This window comes from Eulemur rufifrons, chromosome 2, assembly GCF_041146395.1.
Source record: "Eulemur rufifrons isolate Redbay chromosome 2, OSU_ERuf_1, whole genome shotgun sequence".
NCBI lineage: Eukaryota > Metazoa > Chordata > Mammalia > Primates > Lemuridae > Eulemur > Eulemur rufifrons.
Window position 1 is genome coordinate 20601533 of NC_090984.1, and position 17057 is coordinate 20618589.

At 34.1% G+C, this 17057-nt stretch overlaps 1 protein-coding gene across 2 annotated transcripts in view; it reads right to left on the reverse strand.

The window, feature by feature from the left end:
* The window catches only part of SCAPER (S-phase cyclin A associated protein in the ER), a 415285-nt gene that overhangs the window by 318401 nt on the left and 79827 nt on the right, over positions 1-17057 (reverse strand). The window contains exons 9-10 of one of the 2 annotated variants that reach the window (XM_069481584.1): positions 4812-5074; positions 1046-1258 (exon numbers count right to left, since the gene is read on the reverse strand). In XM_069481584.1, the coding sequence (XP_069337685.1) occupies positions 1046-1258; positions 4812-5074 (476 nt within the window). Of the gene's footprint in view, positions 1-1027; positions 1259-4811; positions 5075-17057 lie in introns of both variants that reach the window. The other variant, XM_069481575.1, reaches the window with a different exon arrangement.

Here is a 17057-nt window from a genome sequence, read left to right on the forward strand (position 1 = left end):
TTTTAGAGGAATCAAATTGCAAAATAAACAATTTAATATATGTAGCTATGAAAACAAAAAATATAAAAATGACCAACTTCTATCCCAGACATTAAACTCATTATTTATTTGACCATAATTATGTTCAAGCTTTAAAAATTTTCATCATTAAAGACACAAGATGAAGAACAAATTGTCCTACCTTAGTAAAGGAATCTAAGTATTTGTTTTCCTAATTACTATAACCTGTATTTTCCCTTAAACAATCCACATCAAATTTCATCTATTATCTATTGTTACTATCTCTGTGAGATGTATAATTTTGCCTAATATCATCTACTGACAGCATCTTTCAGCATAAGGCATTATGTTGTAGAAAAAATTATAGTATACAATGGCATTTTAAAAAACAAAATGTAAATAATTTTTCTCAACTTTTAATATGTGCCTATTTCTTTCCAAAGTTACTTTTTAAACAAAGTTAGCATGATCTATTCTGGATTATCCCCAGGTCAAGTATCTTAATACTAAAATGAGCAATAGGAAGAGATGGGCAGAAACAAGTAGTCATCCAAAAACATAAACCTATAAATAATCACAAAGTAATTCATTCTTAAGAGATTCTTGAATAGGTATGGTAAATTAATCTCATCTTAGAGACTAACTTCAAGCAAATGACAGTAGCTATCCAGAGTACTCTGTTAACAGAGTTTTTAAAACTAAATCTAGCAGACACTATTTCCCATCCCTACTAGATGTTGCATTAGTTTAGATTCTTAATGCTGAACTAAAGAGCATTCGATCAAATCACATACAAACTGAATGACTGTGAACAAGTTTTTAACTCTCACAGTCTCACTTTCTTCTTCTATAAAACAAGAAGAATCTTAACTATTTCAAAAGATTGCCATAAGAATAAACTGTTAAAATAAAATAACATACATAAAATGCTTTGTAAAGTAAAAAGTAATAAATAATACAAGTTATTATTACTGGGGTTCATGCTTCTTAAATATATTTACTCAGAATTCTGATAAGTTGTTCTTACCAAGTTAGCAGCACTCACATTTGAAATATCTGAAGGGTCCATTTCATTTTCTATCCTTGCTTTCTCTACTGGAAATGTGTCTTCATTTATTTGCATAGGAGGTGTGACAGCTTGCTGAGTAATTGAAACACACTCTGTATCAATGTGAAGAGCAAGTACTTCAGAAGTTCGCACAGAATTGCCTTGACTACTGCCAGAATTCTTGACATCATCCAATGTACTCACTGCAAACTAACAAAACATATTTATAGAATCAATCAGAGATAATAAAAAACACACACCAACTATTCCACTCTAGAAGAGCTGATTCTGATTAAACTACCAACAGTGAAGCAGTACTTAACTGGATGACAGATACTTCACTCATCTTTTTTGTATGTTTCGAGGGTAACAAAAGGAAAGAAACCATTAAGCAGCACAAATTTTATTTGCATGCTTACTTACTATGTACTGGGAATTGCCTGAAGTATTCTAAAAAATTAAGCAATATATATTGTAGTTATATTTTCTTTCAGTAGGCCAATTCCTGATGAGTATTTTATACTCCTCACAAAAGAAATCTAGTCACAAATATGATACTTTGTATTAGACTCATGTAACTAAAGGTATTTCACATGATCTTTTGCAAAGACTATCTAATATCAAATGAGGATATTCGGCATTTTCAAAAACATCCTCAAATCATTTTTTACCAAAATATATTTTGAGGGCATTTTCCTCAAAAATATAAAAGTTGTTTTCTTCAGATAATATTAACATGATCTCAAAGTATCTTTAATAAAGATTAATATGGTATATGATATCAATGCTCAGATCTAAAAGAGAAAAACATAATCTAAGTGTGCAGATCTATAGCATACAGTGTCTCATTATGTGACAGCTATACTTTAGATTTAGATATTCTCCCTATCCCCTTTGAGAAACAGGGAACACATAACCAAGAGAAATGTGAAAACATTCTAAAAAAACAAACAAATGTTCGTGTGGATGTGGAGACAGGAACACTCTTACACTGCGGGTGGGACTGCAAACTAGTACAACCTCTGTGGAAAGTAATCTGGAGATACCTCAATGAGCTAAAAATAGAAATACCATTTGATCCAGCAATCCCATTACTAGGCATCTATCTAAAGGAAAAAAAGACATTCTATAATAAAGACATCTGCACTCGAATGTTTATAGCAGTGCAATTCACAATTGCAAAGGTGTGGAAACAACCCAAGTGCCCATCAATGTGTGAGTGAATTAATAAAATGTGGTATATGTATACCATGGAATACTACTCAACTACAAAAACCAATGGTGATCTAGCGTCTCTTATGTTATCCTGGGTAGAGATTGAGCCCATCCTTCGAAGTGAGGTATCACAAGGATAGAAAAACATGCCCCACATGTACTCACCCTCAAATTGGTACTGACCAACATTAAGGTGTTCACATGGTAGTAATACTCACTGGGTGCCGGCTGGACAGAATGGGGGGGACTATAAACCCACAACTAATGGAAGCAGAATACACTGTATGGGGGAGGGACACACTTATAGCCCGGGCTTGGGTGGAGCAAATGCATTACATGTACAAAATGTTTGTACACCCATGATGTCCTGAATAAAAATAAATAAATAAATAGATAGATAGATAAACAAACAAACATTGGCTTAGGCTAAACACATATTCATTTTTTTTTAAATGTTCTAATTTAGTAAATAGAACCAAGCCTTTATTTTCACTAACAGAGTAGAGAAAGAATGGTGCTGCATTTTCCAATTATACTTCAAGTCAAAAAACTAAAATCTAAGATTGTGAATTTAAAACTCACATCCCTTCTTAAATAAACATTGCAGTGGCCATAAAACCCCAGTTTGATTAATTATTTACACAAATATTAAACTTGGCCAAGTCTTATAAACTACTTTAAAAATTCTACCATTGGTCAAAACTTAAAAGTGTCCCAAAGTGTTGATTTTACCATAAGCATTATTTAAATTGTATCACATTATTTACATTGCTATCAACATTATTTATATGTCAGTCACCATGGTTTATAATCTTCTTGGCAATATTTATATTAGCATTACTGATGTGTATGATATAGTCAACCTTGTTTATTAAAAACTCAGTATCATTTATATAACAAAATCAAAGCTAAACTATAAAGTAATGTTGAGAAAAGATATAAATATGCTAATTCATTTTTAGAATGACAGTGGAGAAAACAAATATTATAATATCATCAGCTTGGATACCATCTGCAGTGAACTTTTATACTGAAACAGTTTAGCAATAGTATAATTATTAAAAAGGTATATGCATGGTTTATTGCTGAAATCCTAATATCATATAAATTTATTCACTACACAAAACCAGCACAATTTTCATATTAAGTTATATTTTTTAGCTAAAACACATTAGCAAAAATGCTAGATGTTTAAGTGATATAAAAAGTTATTTCTTCACTAAGTATCTTTAATGTAGCTTACCTACATTAAAGAGTTTCTTAAAGTTACATCCAAGAAATACATTAGTAATACTATTAGTAATTACTTCCTATGTGCCTAGAAATCTGTTCCATATTGTGGGAAATTAAAAAGCAACACAAAATACTTCCCACAAGGAGCTTCCAATCTCACATGGGCATAAAATACATATTAAAGAGTTATAGAACATCAGAAACAATGTAGGATTTAGAGCCATTATCAACAATTAAGAAGGAAGACAAGGAAATTGTGGAGCATTTCAAGTAGGGGAAAAAATCCTACAGGTAAAAAAAGAGACTTTTAAAAAGGAGATATTATTCTAGACAGAAAATATTGCAATTATTTTATAATTGATTTATTTAGCACCTGTACTGTATCAAAATATCTCCTATAATTCATTAGTCATGTTACATAAAATTATACTAACTAAACATGAACCTTTATATGAATGAATATCTAAAAGGATATATTAGTTCACCAAATAAGCAAAATAAACTTCAACTACACTAACAGAAGAAATATTGGGAACATTAACTTTAAATAATTATATGAACTACCAGCAAATACTCTATACTCAGTTTATAGGAAGTAAAAGTAGAACATTTCAAAATTTCATTGCCATTTTTATTATAATAATACTCCAAATGAAGCAGGAAGACACCCACTTAAACCAAATAATCAAGGTTAACAATAAATCTGGGCAAATTGATATCATATGCCTCTAGAAGCGACACTAAGACACTAAGACTAAAGACAATCACTTTAGTCTTGTCAAAAATCCATAAGTTAAACTGAATTATGAATAAAGGACAATGTATCAAAAAAATCCTGCAATGTATTCTTCAAAACTATTGATGTCATGGAAGACAAAGATAGGCTGAGGAACTGTCTCCAGTGAAAGATATTAAAGAAACAAAACGAAATTTACTGTGTAATTCTGGATTGGATCCTGTATCAAGAGAAAAAATCCTATGAAGAAATTAATGGAAAAACTAGAAAATTTTGAATATAAATAAATGAAATAATATTATATAAATATCAAATTCCCCAAATTTTATAATTATAAGGTGGTTGGGAAAAGAATTTCTTTGTTCTTGATACATGCTCTAGTGGTTATGATGTTTCCATATTACTCTCAAATGGTTAGCACGTAACATGTGCGTGTGACATGTAGCAAGAGAAAAGAAAAAATGTGACAAATCTTAATTTTTCACAGTAAAAAGTTTAAAATGAAATAGAAAAATAAGACATTCCAACATATACACATCCCTTTAAAAAGGCAGTGAAAGGATTTTCAGAATGTACTACCTGGGTTCTTTCAGTAAGAGGATGGTCACAGGAGTGTAATGAGTCTTTGGGACGAGATTCTATAGTATTAGATGGTCCATCTCCAACAAATTCACCTTTCTGTATGCTGTCATCAGGTAAAAGACATACATTTTCCTTATCGCTGTCATCCTTTGACCTTAAGGCTTCTGTTGCTAATGAAATTTTTGGTGTCACTGCTGTTGATCTAGAACGAACAGGCCTTCCTCTCTGAACAGTCTCCCATCCTTCAGCATCTTTCCATTCTATGCAATTATAGAAAGAAAATAAATCAAGATTTCATTAGATGATAAAAATATTTGCAAACCTATATAATAAAAACATTTTCCAATTTAATTCCTATTAAATGTAACAAATATAAACACATAACATTAGGTATTATGCAAGATGTATTTTTATATATACTTAAAATACATGGCCGGGCGCGGTGGCTCACGCCTGTAATCCTAGCACTCTGGGAGGCCGAGGTGGGCGGATCGTTTGAGCTCAGGAGTTCGAGACCAGCCTGAGCAAGAGCGAGACCCCACCTCTACTAAAAATAGAAAGAAATTATATGGACAGCTAAAAATATATATAGAAAAAATTAGCCGGACATGGTGGCGCATGCCTGTAGTCCCAGCTACTCGGGAGGCTGAGACAGGAGGATCGCTTGAGCTCAGGAGTTTGAGGTTGCTGTGAGCTAGGCTGACGCCACGGCACTCACTCTAGCCTGGGCAACAGAGTGAGACTCTGTCTCAAAAAAAAAAAAAAAAAAAAATACATGTATGTAGAATTATGGCTATTTTACAAATGACAAAACTGAAATTCAGATTAAGACTGACTTAAGGCTATACAGTCAGTAATATTAACATTTAAATAGCATACTATGTGCAAACATGGTTCTAAGCTCCTTATGTATAATAACTCTTTCAATTTTCACGACAACCCAGAAGATCAGTACTACTGTCTCCATTTTATAAATAACTAAATTGAAACAAAGAGAAGTTAAGTAATTTGCCTTAATATCACACACCTAGTAAAGATAAAGCCAAGATGCAAGTCCAGGCACATTGGTTCCGGTGCCTACACTCCTAACTGCTGCGTAAAAACTATCTCTCCATCTTTCAGAATCCAAACATAGACCTACCTCCAAAGTCCATACTCTTTCCTCTATCCCAGAATTAATAACATATCTTGACTTAAATAAATTATTTCAATGATCATAACATTATAGAATTAATAGAATTAATTGAAGGAACTCTACAGGATCTAATCCAATATTTCACCACGTATACATGGAAACTGAGGGCCTATGTCCAAAGTCACACAGCAAAGTACCCTAAATTAAATAAGAATCCTCTTGGAAAACATTTCAAAATGTCACAACATGAGGTATATGTGTGTATAGTGGTGTTTATAGCCTCCGTTTGAAAACTTTATTGGCTAACTGTAGTGAAAACTAATACAAAGACTTCCAGTTCTGGCCAAGATGAAGTAACCCCACTTTCATCTCCAGCTCTTCCTTCTTACAACTAAAAACCCTGGACAAAACACATCAAACAAACATGGGAACATTTTGAGAGACGGAAAAAAGATGACAGAGTGCCTTGGGACTGAAAAGTAGCACAGTGGTGAATTCCCTGGGTTTCTTTATTGCCTCCTATATATTCCAATCAGAATGCTGTAAAAGCCGCCAACCCAGAAACATCAACAGGCATAGACAAAATAAGCACCAAGAAAAGCCTGTTTGCCATGCCAATGGACAGAGAAAAGGGTGGCCCAAAACAGAAAATCTTTTAGGCAATAACCACTGTACTCCAGCCAAACACCAGTGGAACCCCTGTTCCCCACAGTTTCAGTAGGAGTGAACTGGGAGCTTAACTTCTATCTCTCAGTTTGCAGAAACACGTGGTACTCTGATTCCCCTACTAAAGTAGCGTCAGCAGGGATCAATCCTAAGCAGAGCCTCCTCTCACCTTAGGCATCAACAGCACAGTGTGAGATAGAACTAGTCAGCATTCTGCTCTCACTTACACTCAACGTCAGCAGGGTCCTGTAGAAAGCTGAGCTTCTGCCACAACTAGCATCAATGGGGCAAAAAAAATAGCAGGAGGCAGGTATTATGACACTGGGATCCCTCTTTTCCTTACCCCAGATGTCAGCTAAGATCCCACCCCAACCTATAGCAGCAAGGTGACATGAGTTAGTTCTTCCACTTCTCCCCCTCTTAGTTACTGAGGCCACGCAGGCGGCTGTGCATACACACCAATACGAGCCAGGGAGGTGATGGCAAGTTGGTTTGGCACTTCCGCTAGAAAGGTGTCATGCAGATTAAGAACAGTCTCAGGGACCAGTGAGACAATAATAAAAGAGCTAACATTTGTGTCACCAGACCTCCAGGAGAGCAGAGGACTGAAAATGTATTTGAAAAATTAATGGCTGAAAACTTCCCAAATTTAGTGAAAGAGAGAAAACTAGATTCATGAAACTAAGTGAATTCTAAATAGGATAAACCAAAAAAAGTGCATGTTAAGACATATCATAATTAAGTCTCTCAAAACTAAAGACAAAGAAAAAAAATCATTATTAAACCTCTTAAAACTAAACACAAAAAAAATCTTGAAATTAGTTGGAGAAAAAAGACTTATTACCTATAGAGAAACATCAATCCTTTTTGGGGGGGGACGGGGGGGCGGGCAGGGTCTCCCTCTGTCATCTAGGCTAGAGAGCAGTGGGTGTCATCATAGCTCACTACAACCTCAAATTCCTGGGTTCAACTGATTCTCCTGCCTCATCCTCCCAAGTAGCTGAGACTACACGCGTGCACCACCATGCCCAGCTAATTTTTCTTTTCTTTTTTTTTTTTTGTACAGACAGGGTTTTGCTCTTACTCAGGCTGTTCTCGAATCAAACTCCTGGCCTCAAGCAATCCTCCCACCTCGACCCCGCAACGTGCTAGGATTTCAGGTGTGAGCCACCACACGCAGCCAAAAAAACATCAATTCTAATCACAGCAGATTTTCCATCTGAAACAATAAAGGCCAAGAGGAAGTGGCATATTTATAAAGGACTGAAAGAACCATCAATCGTGAATTTTTTATCCAGTGCAAATACCATTCAGAATGAAAGGGAAATAAAAGCATTCTCAGATAAAGGAAAACTAACAGAATATATCAGTAGCAAAACTACCCTCAAAAAATGGCTAAAGGCCGGGCGCGGTGGCTCACGCCTGTAATCCTAGCACTCTGGGAGGCCGAGGCGGGTGGAGAGCTGGAGGTCAGGAGTTCAAGACCAGCCTGAGCAAGAGCGAGACCCCGTCTCTACTAAAAATAGAAAGAAATTATCTGGCCAACTAAAAATATATATAGAAAAAATTAGCCGGGCATGGTGGCACGTGCCTGTAGTCCCAGCTACTCAGGAGGCTGAGGCAGTAGGATCACTTGAGCCCAGGAGTTTGAGGTTGCTGTGAGCTAGGCTGATGCCACGGCACTCACTCTAGCCCGGGCAACAGAGTGAGACTCTGTCTCAAAAAAAAAAAAAAAAGGCTAAAGAAGTTCCTAAAAGAAAAATGAAATAATACAAGAAGGAGGTTTGAAATGTCAAAAAGGAAAGAATACCAGAATGGGTAAAAACAGAGGTAAATACAAATGCTCCTCAACTTACAATCAGGTTACATCCCAATAAATTCATTTTAAGTTGAAAACATTGTAAATCAAAAATGTATTTAAAAATCTAACCTACCAAACATCACAGCTTACTCTAGCCTACCTTAAATGTGCTCAGAATACTTACATTAGCTTACAGTTGGACAAATTACCTAATACAACAAAGCCTATTTTATAACAAAGTACTGAATATCTCATGTAATTTATTGAATACTGTGCTGACAGTGAAAAACACTTCCAATTATATGGGTACGGTCATATGGGTACTCAAAGTACATTTTCTATTGTATGCATATCATTTTCCCACCATCATTAAGTTGAAAAATCACTAAGTTGGGACCATCTGTGTAATTAACTATAGTTCTCAAAAGTTTCCCAAGACTGGCAAAGATAAAAAGAGAAAAGGCACAAATCACAACAGGAATAAAACAGGAACATCACTGCAGATCATGAAGCCATAAAAAGTATGAGAAAGGAATACTTCAAATAGCTTTATGCAAGTAAATTCAACATGTAATAAATGGATCAATTCTACAAAAAGCACAAGCTACCAAAACTCAACCAAGATGAAAAAGACAATCTGAATAGCCCTGTAACTGGTAAAGAAACTGTATATAAAAATTAAAAGCTTCCCAAAGAGAGCTCTCTAAGTCCAGATGGTTTCTCTGGCCAATTCTACTAAATATTTTTAAAAGGATTAATACCAGGGGCAGGGATGGTGGCTCATGCCTATAATCCTAGCACTTCGGGAGGCCAAGGTGAGAGGACTATTTGAGGCCAGGAGTCTAGCCTGAGCAAGAGCAAGACACCATCTTTACAAGAAAAAACAGAAAAAACTGTAATCCCAGCTACTCGGGAGCTGATGCAAGAAGATCACTTGAAGCCAGGAGTTTGAGGTTGCAGTGAGCTACAATGCCACTGCACTCTGCCCAGGAAACAGAATAAGACCCTATCTCAAAAAAAAAAAAAAAAAAAAAAGGATTAATGCCAATTTCATGAACACTCTTCCAGAAAACAGAAAAGGAAGTTACACATCCCAAGTTATCCTAAGCTAGTATCATCCTGATTAAAAAAAACAAAAATCACATTGCTGTGCATTAAGATATAGGGGTGAAATAAAAATTAAATTTTAAATCACACAAATACAGTATAAAAAATAAAACTAAATATCAAAATCTCTCATGAACTTAAAGGCAAAAATCTTCAACAAAATATTAGCATATCAAATATAGCAATGAAAAAAAGTAATTATAAACTATGACCAAGGGAAATTTATTTCAGTTATGCAAGCCCAGTTTACCATTCAAAAATCAATCAATGTAATCCACCACTGTCAACAGCCTAAACAAGAAAACTCATATGATCTTATCAATTGATATAGAAAGAGTATTTCACAAAATCCAACATCCACTCACAATAAAAACTCTCACTAAACTATAAAAGAGAGGGAACTTACCCAATTTTGTAAAGACATCCACAAAACATCTACAGCTAACATCATACTTAATAGTGCAAGCCTGAATGCTTTCCCCTAGATCTGGAACAAGGCAAGGGTATCTCCCCTCTCACCATGCTTATTCAATACACTACTGAAAGTTCTAGAAAGAGTGTAGGGGGGAAAAAAAAAGAAAAGAAAAAAGACAAACAGATAGGAAAGGCAGAAATAAAATTTTCCCTATTTTCAGACGACATGCTTACCTATTAGAAAATCGCAAGCAATATACATTAAAATTCCAAGAATTATTGTATTAGTTCAGTAAAGTTGCAGAATACAAGACCAACCCTCAAAAAGTCCACCACATTTCTATATACTAAAAATAAACACGTGGAAACTAAAACCAAAAACAACTTACAATTGCATCAAAGAAAATGAAATAGATACAAGTCTAACAAAAACATGTAGAATGTGTAACCTGAAAATTACAAAAGGCTGATGAAAGAAATAGAAGAAGACCTAAACAAATGGAGAGATATACCATGTTCATAAATCGGAAGATTCAGCATAAAGATGCCAAATCTGGTATATGCTCTATAAAAATCCAAGCAACATTTTTTGATGTGGATAAGCTTATTCCAAAATTTATACAGAAACACAGGACCTAAAACAGCTAAAACAATTTTGAAAAAGAAAAATAAAGTGAAAGCAATCACTCTACCCAATGTTAAGGCTTACCACAGTCAGAGTAATCAAGACACTGTAGAATTGATGGGATATATAGTCAATGAAATAGAATACAGAACCCAGAAATATACCCTTATATGTATGACCAGCTGAATTTTTACAAAATTACAAAAGCAATTCAATAGAGAAAGAAAAGAATTTTCTTTTTTTTTTTTTTTTTTTTTATTTTACAGAATCAAAGAGTCTAACAGTATATCTTGTTAGATACAGTATGTCCTCATAATGTATACATTATTTCTTGTACAATGATATGAAATAATATGGGAAATATTCATGATAAATTATTAAGTGAACAGTGCAAGTTAAAAACAATAGTTTCATATTTTTTTCCCCCACCCCCCCTTTCCCGAGTCAGCACCTTCAAGTGTTACCACTCCCCAAACGGTGCGCAATGCACTCATTGTGTAGGCATACCCCCATCCCCTCCCCCACCCCCCACCTCAGTCTGATGTCCAATTGGTGTCGTTCCCAAGTTTGTATTTAGGTGATGATCAAGGAAACCAATTTTCTGGTGAGTACATGTGATGCTTGTTTTTCCATTCTTGGGATACTTCACTTAATATAATGGGTTCCAACTCTCTGCAGGAGAACCATAGAGATGTTGTATCTTCATCATTCCTTATAGCTGAGTAGTATTCCATGGTATACATATACCACAGTTTACTAATCCAATCATGTATTGATGGGCATTTGGGTTGTTTCCACATCTTTGCTATTGTGAATTGTGCTGCTATAAACATTTGGGTACACGTGCCTTTGTTACAGAATGACCTTTTTTCCTTTGGGTATATGCCCAGTAATGGGATTGCTGGGTCAAATGGCAGGTCTACTTGAATCTGTTTAAGATACCTCCATAATGCTTTCCACAGAGGTTGCACTAGTTTGCAGTCCCACCAGCAGTGTATTAGTGTTCCTGTCTCTCCACACCCACGCCAACATGTGTTGTTTTGGGTTTTTTTGATAAAGGCCATTCTCACTGGGGTTAAGTGATATCTCATTGTGGTTTTGATTTGCATTTCCCTGATGATTAGAGATGTTGAACACTTTTTCATATGTTTGTTAGCCATTTTTATATCTTCTTTTGAAAAATTTCTATTCATGTCCTTTGCCCACTTTTTGATAGGGTTGCTTGATTTTTTCTTGCTGATTTTCCTGAGTTCTAAATAGATTCTTGTTATCAGTCCTTTATCTGATGTGTAGTATGCAAAAATTTTTTCCCATTCTGTAGGTGGTCTGTTTATTCTCTGGACTGTTTCTTTGGCTGTGCAGAAGCTTTTTAATTTAATCATGTCCCATTCATTAATTTTTGTTGCTGCTGTGATTGCCTTGGGGGTCTTCTTCATAAATTCTTTGCCTAGGCCAATGTCTGTAAGAGTCTTTCCTACATTTTCTTCTAGAATTCTGATTGTATCACGCCTAAGGTTTAAGTCTGTTATCCACCGTGATTTGATTTTTGTGAGAGGTGAAAGCTGTGGGTCCTGTTTCAGTCTTCTACAAGTGGCTAACCAATTCTCCCAGCACCATTTGTTGAATAGGGATTCTTGTCCCCAGAGTATATTCTTTCCCGCTTTGTCGAAAATTAGGTGACTATATGAGGATGGTTCTATATTTGGATTTTCTGTTGTGTTCCACTGGTCTGTGTCCCTGCACTTGTGCCAATACCAGGCTGTTTTAAGAACCACGGCCTTGTAGTATAGTTTGAGGTCTGGCAAATTAATACCTCCCATTTTGTTTTTGTTGCTTAAAATTGCTTTTGCTATACGGGGTCTTCTTTGATTCCATACAAAGTGTATAATTATTTTCTCTATGTCTGTAAAGAATGATGTTGGTAATTTAATAGGGATTGCATTGAATCTGTAGATCACTTTGGGTAGTATAGACATTTTAACAATGTTGATTCTTCCGATCCACGAGCATGGTATATTTTTCCATCTATTTGCAAGTTCTGCTATTTCTTTTCTCAGTGTTTCATAGTTTTCCTTATAGAGGTCCTTTACCTCTTTAGTTAGATATATACCTAGATATTTTATTTTCTTTGTTGCTATTTTGAAGGGTATTGAGTCTTTAATTTGGTTTTCCGATTGCCTGTTATTGGCATATATAAATGCCTCTGATTTGTGTATATTAATTTTGTAGCCTGAGACTTTGCTGTATTCGTTAATCAATTCCAGGAGTCTCTTGGTTGAATCCTGGGGGTTTTCCAGATATAACATCATATCATCAGCAAAAAGTGAGAGTTTGATCTCTTCCTTCCCTATTTGGACTCCCTTGATTCTGCTCTCTTGCCTGATAGCTCTCGCAAGGACTTCCAATACTATGTTGAAAAGTAATGGAGACAATGGGCAGCCCTGTCTGGTTCCAGTTCTAAGTGGGAGTGCTTTCAGTTTTTCCCCATTCAGTATGATGTTGGCTGTGGGTTTGTCATATATGGCTTGTATCATTTTTAGGTATGTTCCATCAATGCCTATTTTGTTAAGCGTTTTTATCATAAAAGGGTGTTGAATTTTGTCAAATGCTTTTTCTGCATCTAATGAGAGTATCATATGGTTTTTGTTTTTGCTTCTGTTTATGTGGTGAATTACATTTATAGATTTACGTATGTTGAACCACCCCTGCATCTCGGGGATGAAGCCCACTTGGTCGTGGTGGATTACTTTTTTGATAAGTACTTGGATTCGATTTGCTAGTATTTTATTGAAAATTTTTGCATCTATATTCATGAGGGAAATTGGTCTGTAGTTCTCTATTTTTGTTGTGTCCTTTCCAGGTTTTGGTATTAATGTTATATTGGCTTGGTAGAACGTGTTGGGGAGAACTCCATCCTTCTCAATATTGGAGAATAGTTTATGTAGGATGGGCACCAGTTCTTCTTTGTATGTATGGTAAAATTCAGGTGTGAACCCATCTGGACCAGGGCTTTTCTTTTTGGGAAGGTTTTTTATTGCTGTTTCGATTTCAAGAATTTTCAACAAATGGTGGTAGACCAAGTGGACATCCATAGGCAAAAAAATAAACCTTGACCTAAAACTCACACTGTATACAAAAATTAACTCAAAATGGATCACAGATTTAGTTGTAAAATGTAAAGTGATAAAACTTTTAGGAAACACTGGAGAAAACCCCTCAGAACCTATGGCTAGGAATGAGTTGGAAACAAAGCCTGATCCATAAAAGAAAAAAGATCTAATCAATTGTACTTCATTAAAATTGCAAACTTTTGCTGAGCAAAAGACCCTGTGAAGAAAAAGAAAAACAGCAGACTGGTAGAAAGCATCCAGCAAAAGGACTAGTTTAGAATATACAGAGAACTCTCAAAACTCAACAGTAATATTACAAAAAATCCAAGCAGAAAACATTTCACTGAAGAGGATATACAAATTGCAAATAAGCCCATAATGTTCAACATTATTAGCCATTAGGGAAATGCAAATTAAAACAATAATGCATTTATCAAAATGGCTAAAATATTGTGATAACACCACATGTCAGTAAGGTGTGTGGAGGATGCTGGGTTAAAAGGGTAATAGGTAAAAGGATAAAAAATTTCTTTTTGACATTAAAAAATTGCTCTAAAATTGTGGTGATGGTTATACACACCTGTGAATATAGTAAAAACCAATGAATTGTATACTTTAAATGGGTGGATTTTATGTTATGTGAATTGTAGCTCAATAAAGCTGGTATAGAAAATTAACAGGAAAAAAATAAGCCAATTTCTGAAGTTTATTTTTGTGAAACTGAAAATCTATGTTACTATGAAAGGTAAATACTTTCTGTGTGTCTTAGACTAGTGTGTCATACCACCACATGACTCACTAAAGATTGAAAATTTTACTTCAAGGAAAAAAATACAAAATGCTTATTCCTGTAACTGACATACTACCCCATTTTCCTATTTTTTAAAATATAATACTGTATATTCATAGACTGTATATTGTATTTATCTTAAAGATTATTAGACAGAAACTGTAATCCTTTACTTCATGGGTCTGGACTTTGAAATCTCTAAGAAAAGTATGCTTAAATCTGTAGTTTTTAAAAACTTTTTATTATGAAAGTTCTCAAATACAAAACACAGAGAAACAGTATAATAAATCACATGTTCCAATCATCCAGCTTCAATAATAATCAAGATTCCGCCATTTTTTTTTTTAACCAGAGACAGGGTCTTGCTGTATTGCCCAGGCTGGACTAAAACTCCTAGGTTCAAGCAAACCTCCAGCCTCAGCCTCCTAAATAGCTGGGACTACATGGACAGCCACCACACCTGGCTTCTGTCACTCTTTTTTCATCAATTTCCCCTTCCCATTGTTTTTTATGAAATAATTTAAAGAAAATCCTAAACCTATTTCTCCAGTAAATATTCAGTATGTAACTTGATAGAAATTAAAAAAATATATAACAATACCATTATGATACTCAATAAAATAAAAATGCCTTAAGTCATGTATTATCCTGTATGTGTTCAATTTTCATCCATGTTTAACTTTATTAAAACTTAGTTCATAATATTATACATTTCTTCTTCATCCTTTAAATATATAATGCAAATTTAAAGAGAAATCATGAGATGAATCTTATAAAAATCACACATACCAAGAGAAAAAAACTAAATTATAAAATTAAGAAAGTTTAACAAAAGATTTTAGTTTCCAGTTAATTTACCTGGCTCACCCTTAGGACCACTATGATTGATCACTTTACTTTTGAAAGGAAAGAAAAACACACCTCTTTGAAAATTTCCTTATGAAAAGAAATACTGCTTAAAACTTGGACCTAATCCATTAACCAATAAAAGGGACAACACAAACATTATCTTATAATTTTAAAAACTGAAATAATGTCTGAAGCAAGTCAAAAGAGGAGTGTATCAAAATAGAAACTATAATTAGGTCTCTCAGACACTGAGAAATTAGTTATATATAATACAAATTACATTTTTAATAAACCTTCAGTAAAAACTATATTGAAAAATTATTCCCATAATAAAGAATGTTTAAGAACAGCAAATCAAGCAATTAAACCATTGGAGAACTTCTACATACTTAGAATAACGTTAGAAGTGTACAAAACTGAAATTATATTTCACTTCATAGTTTTTACACTTGTACTTTTTTTAAACTTTACAAATGCCATTAATACCTTTGCTTTAAATTCAAGGTAGTACAACCAATAATTGAAGAGCACCTAGAATAATCCCAACCTGACTGTAAAATATTATCATTTTTATCACTATTTAATCCACTTATATTTTCATTAATTCTCGAGAGATAATATTGTTTTACTGTAATTTTCTTGTAAAGTTTTGAAACTAAGGTTATGTTAGCATCATACAACAAGATGATTTTTGTCCTCAGGAAGAGTTTCTTTAAGATTTTTTTTTTTTTTATCTTAAATGTTTGGAAGAGCTCATAGGTGAATTCTTGACCTAGAATTTTCTTTGTAAAAAGATTTTTAATTACAAATTCACATTTAAAAAAATACTTACATAACTTCCTTCAAGTTTTTCTAATTCTTGCAATGCAAATCTTAAGTTGTGTTTTTCAAGAAATTTGTCAATTTCTTCTGTTTCTAAATTTAGTGTATAATATTGCTTATAAAATCTTATCTTTTTAATATCTGTGAGATCTCTAGCAACATCTTCAATTTAATTCCTGGTATTACAACTTGTGTCTTCTTGTACTTGATCATTACTTTATAACTAGAGGTCTGCTCATTTTATTAATCTATTTGAACAACCACTTTTTGGCTCTGTTAATTTTCTCTGTTCTCAACTATATATTTTATTTCCTTCTATGTTCCCTGGGTTTACCTTGCTCTTCTTTTCTAACTTGGTAAGTTGTACACAGAGTGGCTTTTCTTTTCTAATATGTACAATTGAAGCTAGAAATTTTCCTCAAAGCACAGCTTTACCTTAATCTCACGATATTCATTTTCATTCAAGTTTTCTAATTTTCATCATGATGTCTTCTCTGATTCCATGGGTTATTCAGAAGTATTTTCCAAAATTCCAAAAATTTGGGAATTATATAGCTATATCTTTATAATTGATTTCTAACTTAATCCCACTGTGATCAGTGACAGAGAGAATCATTTTAATCACCTGAAATTTTCTGAGACACATCTAATGGCCCAGCATGTTTCAATTTTGGTAAATGTTGTCCATATGAGCTTAAATATGTCTTTGGACTTACTGTTCCAGCCATGACAAAGTAGCTTGTATCAAAATAGGCACTCTTCCTGCCAAAAATAACTATAAAACTAGACAAAATATATAAATGAACTGTTTAACAGCATTGGAAAACAACCAACATGGTCAAGTTTTGAGGAACTACAATTCCTGAGAAAGGGAACAACTTTAGATCCAATTCCCCCTAGCATATTCCCTGAAGATATGTGGAA